The sequence below is a fragment of the Maylandia zebra genome, linkage group LG11 (assembly GCF_041146795.1).
Source record: "Maylandia zebra isolate NMK-2024a linkage group LG11, Mzebra_GT3a, whole genome shotgun sequence".
NCBI lineage: Eukaryota > Metazoa > Chordata > Actinopteri > Cichliformes > Cichlidae > Maylandia > Maylandia zebra.
Window position 1 is genome coordinate 37372077 of NC_135177.1, and position 20018 is coordinate 37392094.

A 20018-nucleotide genomic window follows, 5' to 3' on the forward strand; every position below is an offset into this window, starting at 1 on the left:
ATCAGCAGCTGATCGTTTATCCCAGAAACCGTAATCTAAGAGCAAACAGTAAATACGAGTTAGCATCACTCTGCTGAAGCTTCTGCAGAGCCGATTATTACAAACACACGAAGCTCAAACACTTTAAATAGTGACAAATAACAGCTCACTCTCCTCAGATTACAATCAAACAGGAAACCAGTGATGCTGCATACTGGTTCCCAACGATCGTAACATTTCCCAGTCAGATCAGCAGGAACATCCTCTGCAAAGTGAAACTTTCTTAAATGCTTAGTTACACATTTGCTTCGGTTTTCAGGACTAAGATGCTGCTGGTTGCTGTTCAGGTGTCTCACCAAGCAGAGCGTGAGACCCTCAGACTAAACTAGAGTACATGTTTTTCTTCTACAGAGCCATAAAATGTGACTGGCAGCTACAGCATGCTTATACGTGAACAGGATGTGTAGTGAAACTAATGACAGTGCAGAGCTGCAGAGCTCCTGTCCTATATGGGGAAGAGCTCCGGCTCCTTGTAGCAGATATAATGAGCATCCATGCAGCAGTCGTCGTCGCTCCACTCAAAGCCCGTGCCGTTTCCCAGACTCATGATGGTGCACTGGCCTTCCTCCACCCCACCGGGCTCGCCGTCACCCCAGGTGGTGCTGTTGACGCTGTCCCCGTTCACCCAGAACCACTCCCCGTTCAGCGAGCTGCGCCGCATGCCGATCCACACCTCTTGTACAGTGTTGTTAGTTAAAGACCTGTTCTGGTAAAGTTTGCCATAGATCTGTTTCTGGAGGTCGGCGCTTGACAGGCAGAGCAGCTCTAGTTTGCGATCAGCGCAGGCTTTAAAAGATTCACGCCAGTCGCTGGGTTGTTCTTCCAAGTCTAGAACCTCGGGGGTCACGGCGCAGCCCCTGAAATCTGTTCGGGAAGAAGAAGAAGAAAAGGCTGAAATCAGAGGTTTCACAAGACTAAACATTAAAGCAAACGTCCGAGGCGTAAAGTTTAGGGTGCAGTCGTTCACATTTATTGGAAGGAAGCAGCTAAAGAGTCGACGCTTGCTTTTTCCCTGGGCTCCTGTTTGCTCTCATCGGGTTCTTTCTTTAAATCTGTTCTAGTTTGTATTTCAGTTGTTGTTGTTATCGCAGCTCCATCACTGCTCTGTGCGTCTGACGTTTGTGTTTCCATTCTTGAGTCCCATTTTTCCCACTTATATAAATCAAAGTTTAGCTTCAAAGGTAAACATTTCTGGATTCTTTATTTATTTCTGCTTTATTTTGCTGATCATGGCTCACATGTGTGAGCTGCAGCGGCGATCGTGGCTCAAGAGTTGGCAGTTTGGAAGGTTGCCGGTTCGAGCCCGGCTCGGACAGTCTCGGTCGTTGTGTCCTTGAGCAAGACACTTCACCCGTTGCCTACTGGTGGTGGTCAGAGGGCCCGGTGGCGCCAGTGTCTGGCAGCCTCGCCTCTGTCAGTGCGCCCCAGGGCGGCTGTGGCTACAATGTAGCTGCCATCACCAGTGTGTGGATGATTGTGTAAAGTGCTTTGGGGTCCTTAGGGACTAGTAAAGCGCTTTACAAATGCAGGCCATTTTCACCATTTATCCTTCTAGTTCAGGCCTCACAACCGTGAGGAACACTCCTGTCCAGACGAAGATCGCCGACAGGCTCCACGGGGAGGGTGGAGTCAGGCTGGCTGTACTGACAGTGCAGCATATTAATGGAAGGTAAACGGGAATGACGCCTGCAGCTCTACAAAACGTGGGAGATCTTCCTGTGGAGTGCACCGAGGCTGGTGTCCAAGCATCAGGAGCCACCTCACGCTCCTACTATCAAAGCACTCCTGAACCCACGACAGCATCAGAGACATCTTATCTGGACTAAAGAGGGAAAGAACGGGACTGTTGCTCTGTCCAAGTTCTCTTGGAAATGAAAGGCAGCATCAGGCTCCCGGACTCTTGACGAGCAGACACTTAGATGCTTGAGTCTGCGGTCGGTGATGATTCGGGGCCGTGTGCCATCTGCTGACGAACTTTAAGGACTTAGCACCCGCCCACAGCTCACCTGACCTGACACCCCAAATCAGTGGGAGAGGCCAAACATCTGACACACCAATCCAAGCTGAAGGCCTGTAAGCAGCTGTGCTTCAGTGAGACCTCAGCAGGACAAGCTGAGCGCTCAGGTGAGCACGCTTCAGAGGCTGGACGTTTCTGTACTGAGAGTCCTGCGACTGATCTCGTCTGATTTTAATGACGTAAGCATCACAATAAAAAGTCTGCATTAAATTACAAACCAAACTTTTTTCATGATCTTTGTTTTTTTAGATGCACGGGTACATATGACGTGTCCTGCACACAGTGGATATTATCACTAACTGTGGAAATCAGCAGCAGTTCCTCACCTGGGCTTGAACTGACGACAGGTGCCTGGTTCCCAAACAAAGTGCTTCCATTGTTCCCGCTAAAGTAGACGGCCATTTTGGAGGAAGTGTGCCAGATGACAGTTTTACCCAAACTCAGAGGAACTTGTATCGAGCTGTAATTAGTCCCCTCCAGTTTCGTCCAGTCTGCACTTGATATGTGGTTATTTCCAACACGAACCCCGTCGGTGACGTTACTGCTGACCACGATCACGGCGTAGTTCTTGGAGATCGTGGATAATGCTGTGACCACAAAGCAGCAGGCAAAGTTTGCTGTTGGGATCAGAGGGAGAAGTAATCCCGGCCGGTAGAGGATGGCTGTGCCGGCTACATCATACGTCGGTGAGCTTGAGGCGTAGGGCGTGACGCTGGTGGAATCGTTCTGTGCCAAAAGTACCATCGTCTCTCCCGCGGCATCCTGGGCCAGAAATGGAGGAACTAAGTACTTCAGCGTCCTGCCTGGGGCTGGCGGCAGAATGGTGTACAGCAGCCCGCAGCTGCAGTAGCGCTGGACGGCGCAGGGGTGGCCAAAGAGGACGGCCACTGGCTTTTCAGCTGTCACGTTTTTAAACCCTGCACTCTCATTCAACCAGATCTGAGCAACCTGGCCTGACTGGAGGGAAACTTCTTGCGTCTTTAATCCTCCGACGTTCACGTTGTTTTGCTGCTGAACACCGTTGACGATGATGATTCTGAACGGGCCTCGCTCCGTCACCGTCTGCACAACTAAGTCCTGATAATTGTTTGTGGGTATTGGTGGGATGAGGTACGTTGTGCCGAGTTTGTCTGTAGGTATGACGACAGCAGTCTGCAGACTGTCTTCTTTACGGCTGATGGCTTGAACGGTGATATCTTTGTTGCTGTCAATGGTCAGAGTTTTGTTGGAGATGTTTCGCTTCCCGAGTTCCAGACTTGCATTCGCGATGAATTTCCAAACAACTCCAGCGTCCAGGACCTGTTGCTTAGAATTGCTGTACTCTTGAACTCGGACTGTTGTCTCGTTTTTCAAAGCAGTGATTATGACCATGTTTGTGGGCGGGCTGGGGTAGTAGCTGGCGATGTTCTCCGGAAACACAACGGTAAAGTTTTGGCCAACGGTGTCGTAAGGCACAGGGCCCGTGGACTCTGGTGAAAGAAAACACAGCAGCTGTTTAATGAGGAAGAAACAGAACCGTCTTTGTCCTTCCTTTCTACCACATTTTCAGGAATTCTGGTGAAAATTATTCCAAATAAAAAGAGAATTCTGGATGATTCAGCAGAAATATTCTGAAAATCAAAAACCCTGCCTGATTTAAATTTGGCTTGATCTATCCCAGCATCCTCCTCTGTCACACCAACCCTCTGCATCACCTCTTTCCTCCTGCCTGCAGCTCCATCTTTATCCTCCACCCTCAAACCACCTCGTCCCTCTGACTCGTTTCTGATCCTGTCCTTCCCGCTCATGAACATCGAGCCCGTGTCTTTGTCATCGTGCTACGACGTTTGTGTCCATGCATCACAGCAGGTCTCACTGACTCACAGAATAAACTGTGCAGGTGATCGAGTGGGTAAATGTAAATGGCATCAAGAACATGTAAAAACACGGACAAAAGATCACAGATTGCAGACTGTATATTAAAGATGGCCGTGGCCGGCCTTTGACACCTTTTGGCCATCACCATTTTTGTTTTTAAACCACAGCTGATTATCATATTGAACAGCAGCTAAGCTTGAAAACTTCAGTCAGGTGATCATTTCTATAGCAACAAGCAGACTACAGACTGAACACACCCATCGCCGCCTCAGAGGAAGTGTCCATGCCCCTGAAACAGAGCCCTTCACTTCATTGGCTGGTTTGAGAGCAGGTGGGTGGAGCTTCTGTTTATTTTCATAAAGACCAAAGAGCAGAAAAGCTGAAGGCTAACAGGGATGACGTTACACTGACACCCTGCTTTTAAGCCGTGTTGAAGCTCGAGCGACACGTTTAAGCCGAGCACAGAAACTCAGGTACACTCGATCAGCTGAGCAGGAATAGAAAAGCCCCCCCTCTGTTGTTATGAAGACGCAGCATCTGCAGCCCTTTTCCCCTTTATCTGCCCGGGTTGACTGCTTTTCCTTTGCAACCCACCACGACCGTGTGTACATGCTTGTCGTCATAGAAACATGTCTGCGACGTCATTATTATGTGACACAAACACTACAGCAAAGGTGGAGGTCGAAGCGAACGTGAGCCCGCCGCTCGGTCTGTGGCTTTCCTCACACTCGTTGTTTGTTAGCCATTTCCTTCGTTCCCGAGTTTCATAAATGGCGGTTTTGATTTTGGTGAACGAGATGCTACCGACCAGCCAATCGGTGGCGTGCAGTCTGACGATGTCACATTTTAGTGCGTGTTTGGATGGCTTGGAGCCCCGGCTAAGCAGGTGCTGAAATAGTACCGGGTACTATGACCTAATGGGAAACCCTGGAAACCGGGGCGAGTGGATCCGAGGAGGTACTAATGCAGGGGTGGGCAACTCCAGGCCCCGAGGGCCGGTGTCCCTGCAGGTTTTAGATGTGTCCATGAACCAACACAGCTGATTTAAACGGCTAAATTAGCTCCTCAACATGTCTTCAGTTCTCCAGAGGCTGGTAGTGAACTAATCATGTGATTCAGGTGTGTTGACCCAAGGTGAGATCTAAAACCTGCAGGACCCCGGCCCTCGGGGCCTGGGATTGCCCACCCCTGTACTAATGGAAAAGGAGCTTATGTTTCACATCGGGCTGTAAACGTGTTTATTTCTGATGCTCATGTTAACAGTGGCATCTACGCTGAAGCCTCTGGTGGACAGAAGGGGAACTGCAGGTTCACAGTTGGATTATCAGTGTTTCAGATCAAACTGTAAGCATGCAGATTATACTGGAGAATAAAATGATGGGTTCCAACAAGCTGCAGTTTGTTAGTAAAGATGGGTTAATGACAATGTCAAGATTAAATGTCAGTAATGAATGTTCGGTTTGAGTTTTGAATTCTTATTATAAGATAGAACTTTATTAATCCCTCGGGTGGGTTCCTCTGGGAAATTCGACTTATATATATATATATATATATATAAAAACACCCAGCACGCCCCTGCGGGCGGTTTATCCTTCAAGCTCGGGTCCTCTACCAGAGGCCTGGGAGCTTGAGGGTCCTGCGCAGTATCTTAGCTGTTCCCAGGACTGCGCTCTTCTGGACAGAGATCTCCGATGTTATTCCCGGGATCTGCTGGAGCCACTCGCCTAGCTTGGGAGTCACCGCACCTAGTGCTCCGATTACCACGGGGACCACCGTTACCTTCACCCTCCACATCCTCTCGAGCTCTTCTCTGAGCCCTTGGTATTTCTCCAGCTTCTCGTGTTCCTTCTTCCTGATATTGCTGTCATTCGGAACCGCTACATCGATCACTACGGCCGTCTGCTTCTGTTTGTCTACCACCACTATGTCCGGTTGGTTAGCCACCACCATTTTGTCCGTCTGTATCTGGAAGTCCCACAGGATCTTAGCTCGGTCATTCTCCACCACCCTTGGGGGCATCTCCCATTTTGACCTCGGGACTTCCAGGTTATACTCGGCACAGATGTTCCTGTACACTTGGTTATGGCGTTCCGTGTGTGTGTGTGTGTATACATACATACATACACATACACACACACACACACACACACACACACACACACACATATAAATACAGAGACAAATATAAATAAAATATACAAAGGGGATAAATAGAATAAATAGGAATAAAAAATAAAAATACAAGTGAATTGCACATTTCAAGTATTGAGTCTATTGCACTGTTGACTTATAATTTGGATCCTAAAGCTCTTTTGCAGTGAGCAGGTGGGAGGAGTGATACTCTTCATACAGTCTGTAATATTTCACATGTAGCATCTATGACCCCAAACTGCAGGTGACCGGAAAGAAGCCCAGGTGTGCTGATCGTCGCGTTTACCTGAGCTCCTCGCTCCCAGCAGCAGCAGGAGGACCAAAGGATACATGATGGAGGAAAAACACCAACGTCTCCCTGCGACGTACAAAGACACGTAAAGAAACAAAGGATCACATGAGGTTAATGTCCTGCTGCTGCTTAACTTTGAGTTCAAAATCATCTGAGATATGACGTCACATTTACCTCAGTTTATCATCAAATTACAGAAGTGGCTTTGTGTGCGTTTGATATGAAGCTTCTGTCGACACAAATGAAAAATATCAGGAAACACTGAAAAACTGCAAACACAAACTCAAACACGTTTAATGCTTAAATAATAAATCAGAAAATAGATCACATGCAATAAAGTCAAATATTTTAAAAGTACAAAAACATTTTATCAAAATACAAATGTATGAAAAAGAAAACCGGGCCGAGCTAATGTTCAATCAAATCTGAAGAAGCGTGAAACAACAAACGGCTCTGTGATCGATCGAGCTGCAAACGGGTCAAAATCAGAATTTGTGCCTTTGAGGAGAAACCCGAGTCTTACCTGCCGGTCTGCGGTCAGCGGCTGACTGTGGGGAGTTTTCCACAGTCACCTTCTTTCCTGTCCTTCAGGTATGGAAACGATCATTTGTGAGTCAAACTCGCAGTGATTTGGAAGACATTTGCATGCCATGCACATCAGTGCAGGTGTGGCTGGGGCCTCGCGACTGTGCGAGCTCCTGCAGCTAAAAGCACCAAATCGATCTGTCAGAGCTTCGATTCATCTTTGATCCTGTCGTCACATCTGAAATGTCTCATCTTGTACTTGGTGTGGTCGTTCGGACAGACAGGAGAGAAGCCGTCAGCTGTTAAACCTGGATGATATTTCCTGTGGTCAGAAACGTCCAACCACGAACTGACCTCGGCTTCAGTCGGCGTGCACATTAAACACGTGCTTTCCTCTGATCAGCTGATGACAATAATCAATCAATCAAAATGTATTCATATAGCACATTTTAAAGACCGCAGTACACCAAAGTGCTTTCCAGTAAAATCCTGATACAGATAAAAAAAAATCACAATATAAAATATAAATTACAGATATAAATAAAATAGATAAAATATAAAATAATTACATAATCTAAATGCAGAGCCAGATGTAAATTACCCTAATTAGCCCTGAATGGCAGGTTAAACAAATACGTTTTTAGGCGTGATTTAAAAGACTGAATGGAATCTGATGCACGAACATGAAGAGGAAGAGTATTGCATAAGCTGGGTGCAGCAACGGCACGGTCTCCCCTGGTCTTCAGCCGAGACCAGGTTGCACTAAGAGCAGCTGGCCCGATGATCTCAATGCTCTCTGAGGGCTACAGACAGAGATCAGTAGTCAGGTGCCATATTGTTTAGGATTTTATAAGCAAACAATAAAATTTTAAAATCAATTCGGTATTTAATAGGAAGCCAGTGTAAGTTGGCCAGAACAGGAGTGATGGAGTCGTACTTTCTAGTGCCGGTCAAGAGACGTGCTGCGGCATTTTGGACCAGCTGCAATCGCTGAAGAAGAGAAGACTGGAGGCCCGAGTAGAGCGAATTACAATAATCCAGTCTTGAAGTGATGAAAGCATGAATGAGTTTCTCCAGATCTTTGTGAGGTATGTAAGGTTTAGCCTTAGAAATTAGGCGTAGTTGGTGAAAGCTGGTTTTTACCACAGTAGAAACCTGTTTATCTAGTTTGAAGGAGCTATCCATGAAAACTCCAAGATTCCTAACAGCATCAGTGAGGTGGTTAGCAACAGGCCCCAGTGTGCCGGTCAGTTGTCTCAGAGGCATTTTTCTATCAAAAACGATAATTTCTGTCTTCTTTTCATTTAAAGTAAGAAAGTTACGTGATAACCAGTCTTTGACATCGCTCAGACAATCAAACAGAGGATGTAGTGAAGATGAAACATCCCCAGTCAGGTGGAGGTAGATTTGAATATCATCAGCACAGCAGTGAAAAGAGACATTATGTTTTTCAAAAATGGAGCCCAAGGGCAGCATGTACAGAGAAAACAACACAGGACCCAGCACCGAGCCCTGGGGCACACCACAGCAAAGAGGGGCAGAAGAAGAGGAATATTTTCCCATCATGACAGAGAACGACCTCTCAGAGAAATATGATTTAAACCATGAGAGATTTCCTTTAAGGCCTACTACTTGTTCCAACCTTGCCAAAAGGATTTCATGGTCAACCGTGTCAAAGGCTGAAGTCAAATCCAATAGAACTGAGACCGCAGAGCGCCCAGAGTCGGCGATGAGAAGGTCATTGAAAACTCTTAGTAGGGCAGTTTCGGTGCTGTGACGCGGTCTAAATCCAGACTGGAGTTTATCACTTATACCGTTTCTCTCTAAGCGGGTCTGTAGTTGCTGAAGCACTAGTTTCTCTAAGACTTTTGACATGAAGGGAGTTTAGAAATCGGCCTGTAATTTGCTAGAGTGTTACGATCAAGGCTGCTTTTCTTGGTAACAGGTTGCACGACTGCATGTTTACAGACAGTCGGAACACAGCCAGATGACAGTGATGAGTCCATTAAAAATAACAATAAAGGTGCTCAGCTCTTTCTTTTAGCAACTCTGCTTCTACACGCAGCGCTTCAGCTATCAGAGTGCAGGCCACCTCCTGCCAAACGCTCTTCCTCTCCACCTTCATCAGGCGCTTCTGTGGACTTGCTCCCCCCCGCGGGGATAATCGAGTCAAACAGTAATTAATGGACGAGGTTATTTTAGGGAAACAAAGGTCTTTGGGAGGAACTGGGACATATTTTAAAATCAGTGACTTTTTTTAACATTTTCTGATGAGAATAGAAAAATCCAGAAAATGTATTATTTTGTCCTGTTATCTGTTCTCACAAATGTGTCTGTGCCTTTCTTTCCTCTAACAGACGCTCACAGCTAACCTATTTAAACCTGTTTCTCTGCACGTGTTTTCCATGCAGCTCTTTGTTATCCAACACTTGCAGCTGTGTGTAACAGTGGTGTGGCTGTGAGCAGTGTTGCTGCTACAGGCTCTGCTTCCTGATCTCATCTGCAGTCAGTTTGAAAGTCAAATGAGGCTGAGCTCGCTCTGAGCCGTGTTTTACAGTCAGCGTCCATTTAAATGATCCCTGTAACCTGTTTAAAGGACAGCGCGTCCCGTCTGTGCTGTTTAAATTAGTTTGACTGGAATTAAAACAGGAAAGAGTAAATTCAGAAAACAGAGATCAGCTTCCTCATTTTTTTAAACATCATGTAAAAACACTTTCATCTGGATTTGGTATCACAATTAAAATTATTTTTGTGTGTGTGTCCCGTTTGGATCTTTAGCCATCAGAATTGTTGTCTTAAGGCCAAGAAAGATGCAACTGCAAAGCTCTCTCAAAAACATTTTGAGAGAGCTTTGCAGATTATTTTAAGGTCTACATTAATAAGGGCTATTGGACGATAGCTTGAAGGAAATACAGGGTTGTCCAGAATTCTTTGTAAAAATCTGGACCTGGAGCCTTATTATTGGGCATACTTATCAGGCTTCCTGGAGTTCACCTGGCGTCAGTGGCGAATCCAGTGCCACTGCTTGGGTGTCTAATAACTTTGGAAGAGTTATGTTGTCGAGAAATTGATCAATTTCGTTTTTAGACGGGTTTATTTGTGGTGTATATAAAGTTTCATAGAAATCCCTAAAAATGTTGTTTATTTTTTTAAGATCATATATTGTGTTCCCAGATAAATCTTTAACAGCACATATAGTTGTTTTTTCTTTATTGATTTTTAACTGGTTAGCAAGAAATTGTCCTGATTTGTTACCGTGTTCATAATTTTGCAGGCGAAGTCTTTGTACTAAGAATTTAGTCTTTTTATTAATAATTTCATTTAATTCTAGTTTTGTCTTGCGTATTTTGTTTAATATTTCTTGATCTTGGTGTGACACAAAGGCTTTTTCACAATTAAATTTAAGCTAAAAACAACAACAAAGTATTACATAATGGGATCGTCACTTGTAGTTCACAATTTGTCCACATGGGGGTGCAGTTTCCCCTCATTAAGATTCAACAATTAATGTCCTCATTACTGCCTGCTGGGTTCCTGTTTCTCTCTCTCTCTTACACACACACACACACACACACACACACACACACACACACTGTAATCCTCCTTATTGCCCTGCCTGTTGTGTAACTGTGAGAGCTCTTATCTAACGACTGTCTAACAGCTGCATCACCAAAGACTTCAAAGTCATTGTTGTTAAAAAAATCTCAGGTGTGTTCGAGCTGTGATTATACATCATTACATTATACATCGATGTGTGATAACTCACTTTACCACACATCGACACATCTGTATACATGTAGCACATCAGTATATCTGCTCATCTATATAGCAATATAAACATCTGTATACTCATTTCTACATAATCTGTCATAACTGCTCCCAGCTGTTATCCTAACCGTATCTGTATATAATCTGCTCCTACTGAACTTACTGCTCTTGCAAACTGTATTTTGTTTTCCTGTAGTCATACATGTGTAATGACAATAAAGTTGAATCCTCAAACAGTCACACAGAGAACTCAGACGAATAACTCTCATCATCTCATTCGATATGAAACTCTAAGCAGAGCTCACATTAGTGTCAGACGGAGAACAGCTCACACTGACAGTCGGTAAGCTCGCTCAGCAGCCGCGGAGCAGAAGCCAGGGGGAGTTGCAGTGACGCGCCCGTGAGCTCCGCAGGCAGCCAGCTGTGCCTGAGTGACCGAGCCCCAGGCCGAGGGGCTGGGGGCACCCCACCTCCGAAGTGGCCCGAGCGAGCCCCAGGCTCCAGGCCCCGATAAGCGGCCACCAGGAGAGAGCCGGTGTGTACCTGGACGCCCACCCCCAGACACAAAGAACCACCAACGCACCGATGTCTGAGGGAGTCCACCACTGGCAGGGGGAGTGGTGGTGGGTGGAGATAGGCCTCCAAACCTTGGAGGGCCTGAGATGTCCCCAGAGAGGTGGCGTCTGATACCCAACCTGACATATAGACACAGACATACAGGCACACACATATACAAACATCCATTCCCACCCTCATGCTCTCATATGCACTTACTCCACACTCAACCAACGTGGAGACAGACATAAAGAGACGCTGTACACACGATCACACTCCCCAAGCGTACTCTAAGCCCCGGGTCTAGGTACCCTTGCCCCTGGAGGGGGGAACTGCACCCAGACCCAGGTGGTGTTACCCTTTTCCCTGCGGTGGGGAGAGGCAGACCACCCCGACTCCGCAGCAGCAGGGAGGCCCCACACTCCAGACCGTAGTCGGACGGCCAACTCCTTCACACGCCCCCGTCCTCTGCTGCCTGTTGTGTGCAGACATGTACCTGTAAATATATGCTGCACAGTGCCCTCTGTAATTATTGCAGCTGCTTCGTCTCTTTTTCCTTTGAAGTAACTGGCATCGTGCTTTGTGATTGCTCAGAGTTACAGGTTTCTTACTCTCATCGGCTCATCTTTGTTTTCTGTTTCATTCAGGGTTTCAGTTTTTCTCACGTTGGTTTGTTTCTGCATCCAAGACAAAAACAGAACAGTACATATTCCATCTATCACAGTCACGTGCAGGTAAACCTGCTGTGCGTGCTCTGCAGGTGTGCACACCTGGAACATCTGTCCGTGTCGTCAGACGCACAGATCAGGTCGAAGCAAAGGTGCCGCCGCGACGTGATGTGAAAAACCTGAAGACTTGAGAGTGAAACACGATCCTAATAACTGCTGTTTTTGTGCAGCTGCTGTAGAGTCGTGATTCATATCAGAGACACCATGTGACCTCTGTGGCGACAGCTGGACGCCGCGGGTGATGGCGAGGCCTCCGTTACTGTCTCGCTGCACGTTATAGTTTTATATGTTTACAGTCAGATACAGTTACGACCTTTGAACTTTGTTCTCACAGACCTGCAAATATCAGCCTTAAATCCTGTGTGTGTGTGTGTGTGTGTGTGTGTGTGTGTGTGTGTGTGTGTGTGTGTGTGTGTGTCCTCTAATCTGTAATCTGCCTCTAGATTACAGTTTGCAGGAAGTCTTAAATAATGACATCATTGTGTGGCTGTGGCCCCGCCCCCTGCATGATATCACTCAGAGCTGGATGGTCTGTGAGAGCAGCAGCATGGCCGCCTTCGTCTCAGTGAGTAATCTTCATTTTATTCCATCTGTTTTGTGTATTTTGTGTCTTCGATCATCGAGAGCTTTTTCTCTGTTTGTTTTTTTCTTTCTTCATATTTAGAACAAAGAGTCTGATATTTGATCCTGTCACTTTTTAATCAGGAGCTTTTCTTATCTCACTGATTTTCAGCAAATAAAAAAGCAAAGTAAGTAAGTTTAAGTTTTAGTAACATTTCATTTATTAAAAGGAAAATAAATTCAAGCTCTGGAAGTTTTATGTTAGTCGACGCTTTTTGGAGATGATTTTTGTACGTTGCTGAGAAACTTTTAGAAAGTGAAGAAAATGTTTCCGGAACATTTTTTATTTTTATATTTGTTTAAAGTTTTGGGCTTTTTAGAAAAAGAGGAGCTTTTTGAGATGGGACGAGTTTAATCTTTGATCTCAATTAAACTCACCAACATGAAATAGTTTTTACAGAAAGTAATCCAGGTAAAAACAAATCACTGAGACTCAGCAGCAGCTTCCTGGTTGTTTTTCTAACCACATCAGGATAATGTGACGATGCTCCACCTTTAAATGGGTCTGACAGATGCTGCTGCGAGGAAGCAGCCTGTATCTGGTGGCCTCTGTGTGCTGCTGCTGGTAAACGAGGTCTAATTAAAGCAGAAGTAGGTCTGTGGCGGCGGCGGCGGCTCCTGGGAGCCGTCCTGCAGACGGAGCGCTCGAATTAGACCCAGCGTCCTCTGAGATCAGCTGATCCAGTCCGTCCTTCACAAACATGTAGATTAAACTTCCTTCCTTGAAACGCAGCGAGCTGTCCTGCTGCTCAGGGCGTGTGACCAGGGACTATTTTCAGCAGCGGAATAATCCACGTTTGGTACGCGTTGTGTGACCAGTTATCCCTCTGAAGGATGTCCTCCTCTCGTTTCAGCTGGTAACATGTCAGCACTGCCCCGTCACCTCCACCCGCCGCGGCCTCATCTACAGAGACTCTCTCTCCGCTCTGTCCAGGAACCTCAGGGCCCCCGGGGGCCCCCGTCAGCCCCCGGGCCCCCGGCCGCAGGGCTTCGGCCTCCAAGGCGGACGCCGCTGCAGGCTCAACAGGTACGGCGCGCACATCTACAGACACAACAAACCAATAAAAACAGATCACCTGATCTAATCGCAGCCGCCGTCCGTCCCCACAGACCTGAGCTCCCAGAATCCACTGCTCTGGCTCGCTCCAAGCAGTCTGGCAGCATGAAGCACCTGGTCCTGGCTCACCTGAGGAGGATGCTGACTCCGAGCCCCGCCCAGCAGCAGAGAGGCCTCCGCCTGCCAGGCTGACCTCTGACCCGCTGCTGGGACGCAGGAGGTGGTCCGGAGTCGCAGTGAGAGCTGCTGGACACCAGAGGGCGACAGAGGTTCAGACTGGGTCTGAGGTGGAGGAGAACTGGTGTGGTTGCCTTTCCCTTTTCCCTCACCTCCACCCAGCACCTGTGGGAGGAGGCCGGACTTACCGAACATCCTCATCCTCCGCAGGGAGGAAGAGCGCAGCAGCTGTCCACAAAGTTCTGAGCAGAAGCTCCTCAGCGTGGTGGGTCTGAGCCCCACGGCACTGTGGGTAATGACTGCAGCTGCTCAAGACACAATTTTCCTGCTGCAAATGAACAAAATGTTAATTATTTGTGTTTCAGAGATTCAGCCGTCGCTGTGATGGCTCAGATCTGTGTGTGTCAAACTGTATTTATTAAACAGACTTTAGACATTCATGTTAAACTTAAGTAAACGAGTTGGATTCAACAGTGTTTCTGTTTCCTGGAGTTACTTTAGGTTCTGTGATCAGTGTTAGATGATTATAGTGTGTAGCTGCAGATCGGAGCAGCTGACTGTCTCGTGTCCTGCAGCAGGAGAATGAACCCACAGCAGCCAAACAGCTGATTGTGTTCAGGCTTCAAAGCTTTATGGTGAGTTTGACACTGAACTGCAGAACCTCTGAAATAAACCCACTTCCTGTTTCTCTGCGTCATTGTTGATTGTTTGCTGGGTAGTGTACAACCGCAGCTCTGAAAAAGTCAGGATGCTGTCAATCAAAGCCAGTGTCGTAAAGTCACATTTGATTCAAATTAGAAAACATTTAAACTGAGGGAAGGATTCGTTACACGAGCTCGTGCTGAGTCTGATGTCAGCGTCACGTCTGTAAAGCAGGACCAGTCTGCGCTCTGACATCGGTCTGTGATGGTCTGTGATGGTCTGTGAGCCGACGACAGCAGCTGTTCCGGTCTGATGGAGGTTTCCAACTGCTCGGCGGGCCCGGCTCTGCTTCGTCCTGTTGTTGTTGCAATGATGCTCCAGATGTTCGCAGCTGGTCAAAGGTCTGGACCGCAGTCTGCAGTTCGGCACGGCCCTGCTCGAACACATCTGGATGTTGCTCTCAAACGTGCTTATACATTTCAGCCTTTCCAGATGTGCCAGCTTCCAGGTCCAGTTCCACAGGCACTGGTTTCTAGTCCCAGTGACTTTTCAGCCTTTGGTTTCCAACATTTTAGAGTTTTGGTTTTCTGGAGTGGATAACGTGGATTTCTGAGACCTGCAGATCATTGCATTCTGTTTTTATTTACATTTGCTACAGCATCCTGACTTTTCCAGAATTGGGATTGTGCACCCACTGGACACTTTATTAGGTACATCTTGCTAGTATCCGCTCTGCTTCCACTCGAGCGTGCTCTGCTGAGATCTGTGGCTGTGGAAGTCGTGTCATGTTTGAGAAACCAGTTTGTGAGGATCTGAGCTTTGTGACACGGAGCGTCACCCTGCTGGAAGCGGGATGGTACACCGTGGGCACATCACTCAGGTAGGCTGTGGAGATGAAACACAGCGTCGCAGCAGCTGCAGCTCGTCGATGCAGGTAAACTCTGACCTGCCGTCTGCCAGGTTTAATAAAAATATTAAACTTATCAGCAAACACTACCCCCCCACCCACCCACATCACCAACCTGAGCCACGGTCTGAGGAACCCTCATCACTCAGGACGCACAGACCAAGTCCTGTTGCACTTCCTCTGCGATGTGTGCCTTTCTACAGTTTTTGGATGCATGCCTCCTGTTTGTTATTTCTAGTTTGAATAAACAATGAGAGGCTGCTAAACTCAGATTAATGTTAACGACTGCACTTCATCGTGTGCACTGATGAATGTTACTCCCGCTGCTTCGTCCGCCTTTCTGAAAATAATCGGAAACACGTCTGAGGCAGTTTAAGGTGGAACTGCTCCAGCTCTCCTTTGGCTTTATGTTCACGATTCGCAGCGTGCGCACCGCTGTGATGTCTTTACAGAGAGGCCGAGGACTGAACAATAAAGAGGACAGAGTTATGTAACTCCCAGCAGGTCAAAGGTCGTTTGAAATATTAATTAGAAAGTTGTGCAGGCTCGGGTCTCCTGCTGACAGCTCACGTTTAATCTGCTCTGCTAATGAAAACCAGAACAAGCGGCGCTGCTTTAAACTGCAGAGCGGCAGGAAATGACCTGAGCCTAATGTAGCATGTAAGCAAGGCCCGGATGACTTTGAATAACTACATCACACGTTCAAGTATTGTAACAATCAATATTAAATACACTATTATAGGCTGGTGTGTCACAGGTACAGTGGTTACTTTAACCTGTTTGCTCTCTTCTCTCTGGGTCGTTCTTCCACTTCCTGTGTTGGAGACTCGTGTTAAACATCAAAACAACAGGATGTGTCCTCAGTAAACGTTGTCATGGAAATGAGGCGTTCCTCAGGGTTCCGTTCTGGGACCTCTGAGTTTTGAAAGGGTGCGGTGACCTTTGAACCTTTAAAGGAAACCTGTGCTTTTCTTTAGTCCCACACATCACAGGGCAGGTGTAGAAGCCGAGCCGTGCTGTCGGCCTGCAGCCGCCGTGTGCATCACTGCTGTTACTGCCAGCAGCAGCTCAGCCGTCAGAGCAGAAACTTTGTCTTCTCTCGTTGTTATTTCAATAATCAGACTCAATTAAGAGAAATCATGTAGAAGAACGATGGATGAAGGTCTTTCTTGAAGTTTGTTTTTGGCTTTTTACAGTCATATGATTTAAAAACTTCAGATTTTTTATTTCCTCGGGTTTATTATCAGGTTAGAAATAAAAGAAGCTCAGAAGCGACTGAGAAACTTTGAATTTCTCATGATTAAAACTGTAAACACAACATGGTTGTAAAAAACAGTGACAAAAGCTCCTGATATGGACGAGCAACTTATTCAGTGATCCATAGTCGCACTTTGAGAGGGCGAGATGGCGCCGGCGTGTGTGCCTCGCCGTCACATCCATTTATGCTCTGTGTGTTTCATAGTTTTTGTCACTTTTATTGACCTCATGATTCACAATGACTTGATGATTCGAAGAGTTTCAGTACATCGAGATACGGTTTCATGACTGTTTCTTGTGATAATAATTATTTGCTTCATGAACCCAACACTGCGTCCAGACTTCTCTCACAGGGAGACGCTCGAGTATGAGGGACGTTCTTCGGTGTGTCACGGAGCGCCCAGGCCTCCCGTCTCATCTCCTTTCGTGTCATAATACCAATAAATCCTCTGAGCGCTGACGGCTTCTCAGCTGGACCAGCTCTACCAAAGCGTTCCTCTTTGAGTCCGCAGTGATGTGCAGCATCACGTAAAACCACCTCCGCTGTTGTTTTTCTGAAGGAAAACCCTGAAAAAGCCTGCGATGGTTGCCAGGAGCTGTTTTGTGGCTTTGTGGGAACAACAATGACTTTTCTGTAATGAAATAATCTGTCAGGATTACAGAGGCCGACCGCTCCAGCAGGAGGGAAACGCTGCACAAACACTGATCTGCTAATCACAGATAAGCCGTGAGAAGGCCGGTTTGCTGCGAAACTGTGTCAGGGCCGAATCGTCCAGCGTGATTTAATCTCACGGTAACAATTATTCTTTGTTTTCCATCCACAGCTGAACTCCGTTAGGATCTCTCAGAGTTCCCACAGCAGGAGGAAGACTGCTGCCTTCATGAGCCGTCCTACAGAGTGGGAAAAATGCCTATTTTTACAGACACATACGTGAACGGGGGTCATGTTTATAAGTGTACCCACCCTCAGGTGTTCATACAGGGCACTGGCCCTTTAGCATCAAAGACAGGTTTTTGTAACAGCTGTGGATGGCTCTGTATTTCCTCACACCTCGCTTTCTTCCTGAGAACGACTCAAACTGAGGTCAGAAGACTGAGACTGGAGGACCTCCACTAATGGCTCCACTTGGCCTGGCGCTTGTCTGACAGCCCAGCAGTGTTTTCTGATAATGGGCTACATACAGCTTCCATCAGGTCTGCTGCCTCCAAGCTTCACAGTAGAGAAGGAGCTTTTCTTCACTTTTCTCCAAACGTTTCTGGTTGTGACCATAAATCTCACTGTTTTGTTGCGCAGGTGAAGTTTTATAGGCGCATGTTCCTCTGGTCTCTGATGGCACTCACCACCCCGACAAACTCACTTCATTTTAACTCAGTCGGGCATGAGAGCTCGAGTGCACAGAGCTGGGCGACCTCACCATGACCTCGGTCTGAATCTGCATCTGTGTGAGTTTATCAGGTTAACGTGTGATTCAAACGAGCTGCAGGTCTGAATCCATCAAGTGATGAAGACCCTGCAAAGCTTTGTTGAATTTTCAAGATTCAAAGCGTCTTGAATCTTGAAAATTCTGTGAAACGTAGAAGCAGGAAATCACCAGTTTGTTTGCACGTTCTACAGATTAATTAAGAGACGCTATTTTGTTTACTCAAACATGTATTTTATATTATTTTACAATTGAATGTTTTTGTGTAGTAATTTTATTTGTCTTCCCTGTCTGAAACATTTTGAATGATTGTGCATGAATATCAGAGCTGACTGTCGTTATGTGGAGCTTGTTCCTGATTACGTGCTCCTCTGTAGATCATGCCCATCAGGTTTATGGGGAACAAAACGACAAAGACACAAGAGCAGAAGACATAAAATTAATTTACACTATAACAAAACCCTCTGATTAATGAATTTGACTTGTTTGTCCTTCTTATTCCAAACCAGATTTTTTTGTTGTTGTTACTGAAAATGTGAAATAACAGAGTACGAGAGCAGACTTTATGCAAACACAGACCTGACGCACAAAAACAGCCTTTGAATGAGACACAGCTGGATGTTGACGTTTTTATGGGAGCTCTTTGGACTTTCCTGATTCCTCTGAAAACATCTTTAAACGCTTCTGTCAGAATCTGCTTTAAACAACATACATGTATACATGCATGCATACATGCATGTATACATGTATGCATGTATGTATGTATGCATGCATACATGTATACATGCATGCATGCATACATACATACATGCATACATACTGCTGCGTATGCGCAGCAGTGAGCAGCGTTTATAAATATTAATATTGGTTAAATCAGAGTTAGGAAGGAGAAGCATTCTGACCTTTCCCTTGAACGACCACAGCTCAAAAACTCCGCTAACGTGTAATAAAGTATAGGAAATATTAATATTCATCAGCAGAGGTCTGTACGACGAACTGTTATTACATGCTGTTTATTATTTATAATTCTGTTATACTGTCATTGATATCGTGTTTTATATTTAATAGTATTTATCATTTCGGCAGGTCGGAGGTACAGCGGGTGCACAGCGCAGGCTTTCCCTCTGAGACTTTACGATTACCGGTTTAAATGAAGGTAAAACTGCGCGGACTAGTCCGCTTTCTTCGCTGCTTGTTTTTACCGGATTCGTCGGAAAGTTTTCGTTAAAACCAACAAACTGAAGGGAACGCTCACGCTTTGTTACCGGCACGACTCCGCCCACTGCACGCTCCCGCTCGCCGATTGGTGGTAGTAAAACCACCGCCGCCACGTCATTGGAAAGCGGAACTGCCAGTCAAAAAGGGGCGGGACTTACAGCTGGAGTTAATATATTCCAGGCAGACGTAAAGTAGTGGCGGCGGAGAAGCCTTGAGAATAAAGAAGAAGGAGGCGGAGAAGGACCGGGAGCCGGCGGCTACACTCTAAACTCGGATGATCCAGCAGCTCGCGGGTGAAAGGAAGAGGAGCCTGCGCTGGAAATGGAGGAAGAGCGCGAACAGATGAGACCGCTCCTCACATCTGTAAGTTCCCCCTGAAGAGTACCTGTTAGCCGGCGGCTAGCGCCTCCTCCGCGGGCTCGGACGGCTCGCAGCCCGCGGAGAAGTTCTGGACCCAACATGGTGTCCACTGTCAGGGAAGCCTCCGGGCCGCCTCACCAGTCCCCGGTTGTCCCCGGGGAGGCCGCTCACCCGGCCGCAGACAAAAGGCTGGCAGCCGACCGCTTTTGTTTTTTAGGGACCACGCTGCTGCCAGGAAGTGAAGTAATGATGCGCGTTGGGCCAAACTGCATTCAAAAATAGGCTAATTATACGCGAACATGCTCCAGGCAGGTCTGTGAAGCCGCTGCAGTAACACAGAAGGGTGAATTTATCTGTGACGAAGTGAGCTTAAATTCGGCGTGCATCACATCCACACACGGGCTTTACTTTCTTTACTCTCCCCCT

General features: G+C 46.7%; 3 protein-coding genes across 3 annotated transcripts in view; 2 read left to right on the plus strand and 1 right to left on the minus strand.

Moving 5' to 3' along the window:
• On the minus strand, positions 1–7111 carry LOC112429771 (uncharacterized). The gene is made up of 5 exons (XM_076890339.1): positions 6880–7111; positions 6531–6585; positions 6351–6422; positions 2383–3525; positions 1–903 (listed from the first exon to the last, which is right to left on the minus strand). The coding sequence occupies exons 3-5, from the start codon at positions 6394–6396 to the stop codon at positions 485–487; spliced, it is 1608 nt and encodes a 535-aa protein (XP_076746454.1). The 5' UTR covers positions 6397–6422; positions 6531–6585; positions 6880–7111; the 3' UTR covers positions 1–484.
• A 5329-nt stretch (positions 7112–12440) lies between these two features.
• Positions 12441–14475, plus strand: LOC143420988 (uncharacterized). The gene is made up of 3 exons (XM_076889624.1): positions 12441–12497; positions 13408–13580; positions 13664–14475. Exons 1-3 carry the CDS (start codon positions 12459–12461, stop codon positions 13800–13802), a joined length of 351 nt encoding a protein of 116 aa, XP_076745739.1. The 5' UTR covers positions 12441–12458; the 3' UTR covers positions 13803–14475.
• A 4920-nt stretch (positions 14476–19395) lies between these two features.
• Positions 19396–20018, plus strand: part of LOC143421177 (sodium bicarbonate cotransporter 3-like) — a 32255-nt gene continuing 31632 nt past the window's right edge. Inside the window, exon 1 of the mRNA XM_076890341.1 lies at positions 19396–19595. Within this exon, the coding sequence (XP_076746456.1) occupies positions 19554–19595 (42 nt within the window). The 5' untranslated portion in view covers positions 19396–19553. The remainder of the gene's footprint in view (positions 19596–20018) is intronic.

Coding starts and splice junctions, on each gene's coding strand:
- LOC112429771 (XM_076890339.1), bottom strand. CDS start 6,396: ATGTATCCTTTGGTCCTCCTGCTGCTGCTGGGAGCGAGGAGCTCAG. Junction 3,526..6,350: donor GCTGGGAGCGAGGAGCTCAG/GTAAACGCGACG, acceptor TTCTTTCACCAG/AGTCCACGGGCCCTGTGCCT. Junction 904..2,382: donor TGTCGTCAGTTCAAGCCCAG/GTGAGGAACTGC, acceptor CTTCCCGAACAG/ATTTCAGGGGCTGCGCCGTG.
- LOC143420988 (XM_076889624.1), top strand. CDS start 12,459: ATGGTCTGTGAGAGCAGCAGCATGGCCGCCTTCGTCTCA. Junction 12,498..13,407: donor GCATGGCCGCCTTCGTCTCA/GTGAGTAATCTT, acceptor CTCTCGTTTCAG/CTGGTAACATGTCAGCACTG. Junction 13,581..13,663: donor CGCCGCTGCAGGCTCAACAG/GTACGGCGCGCA, acceptor CCGTCCCCACAG/ACCTGAGCTCCCAGAATCCA.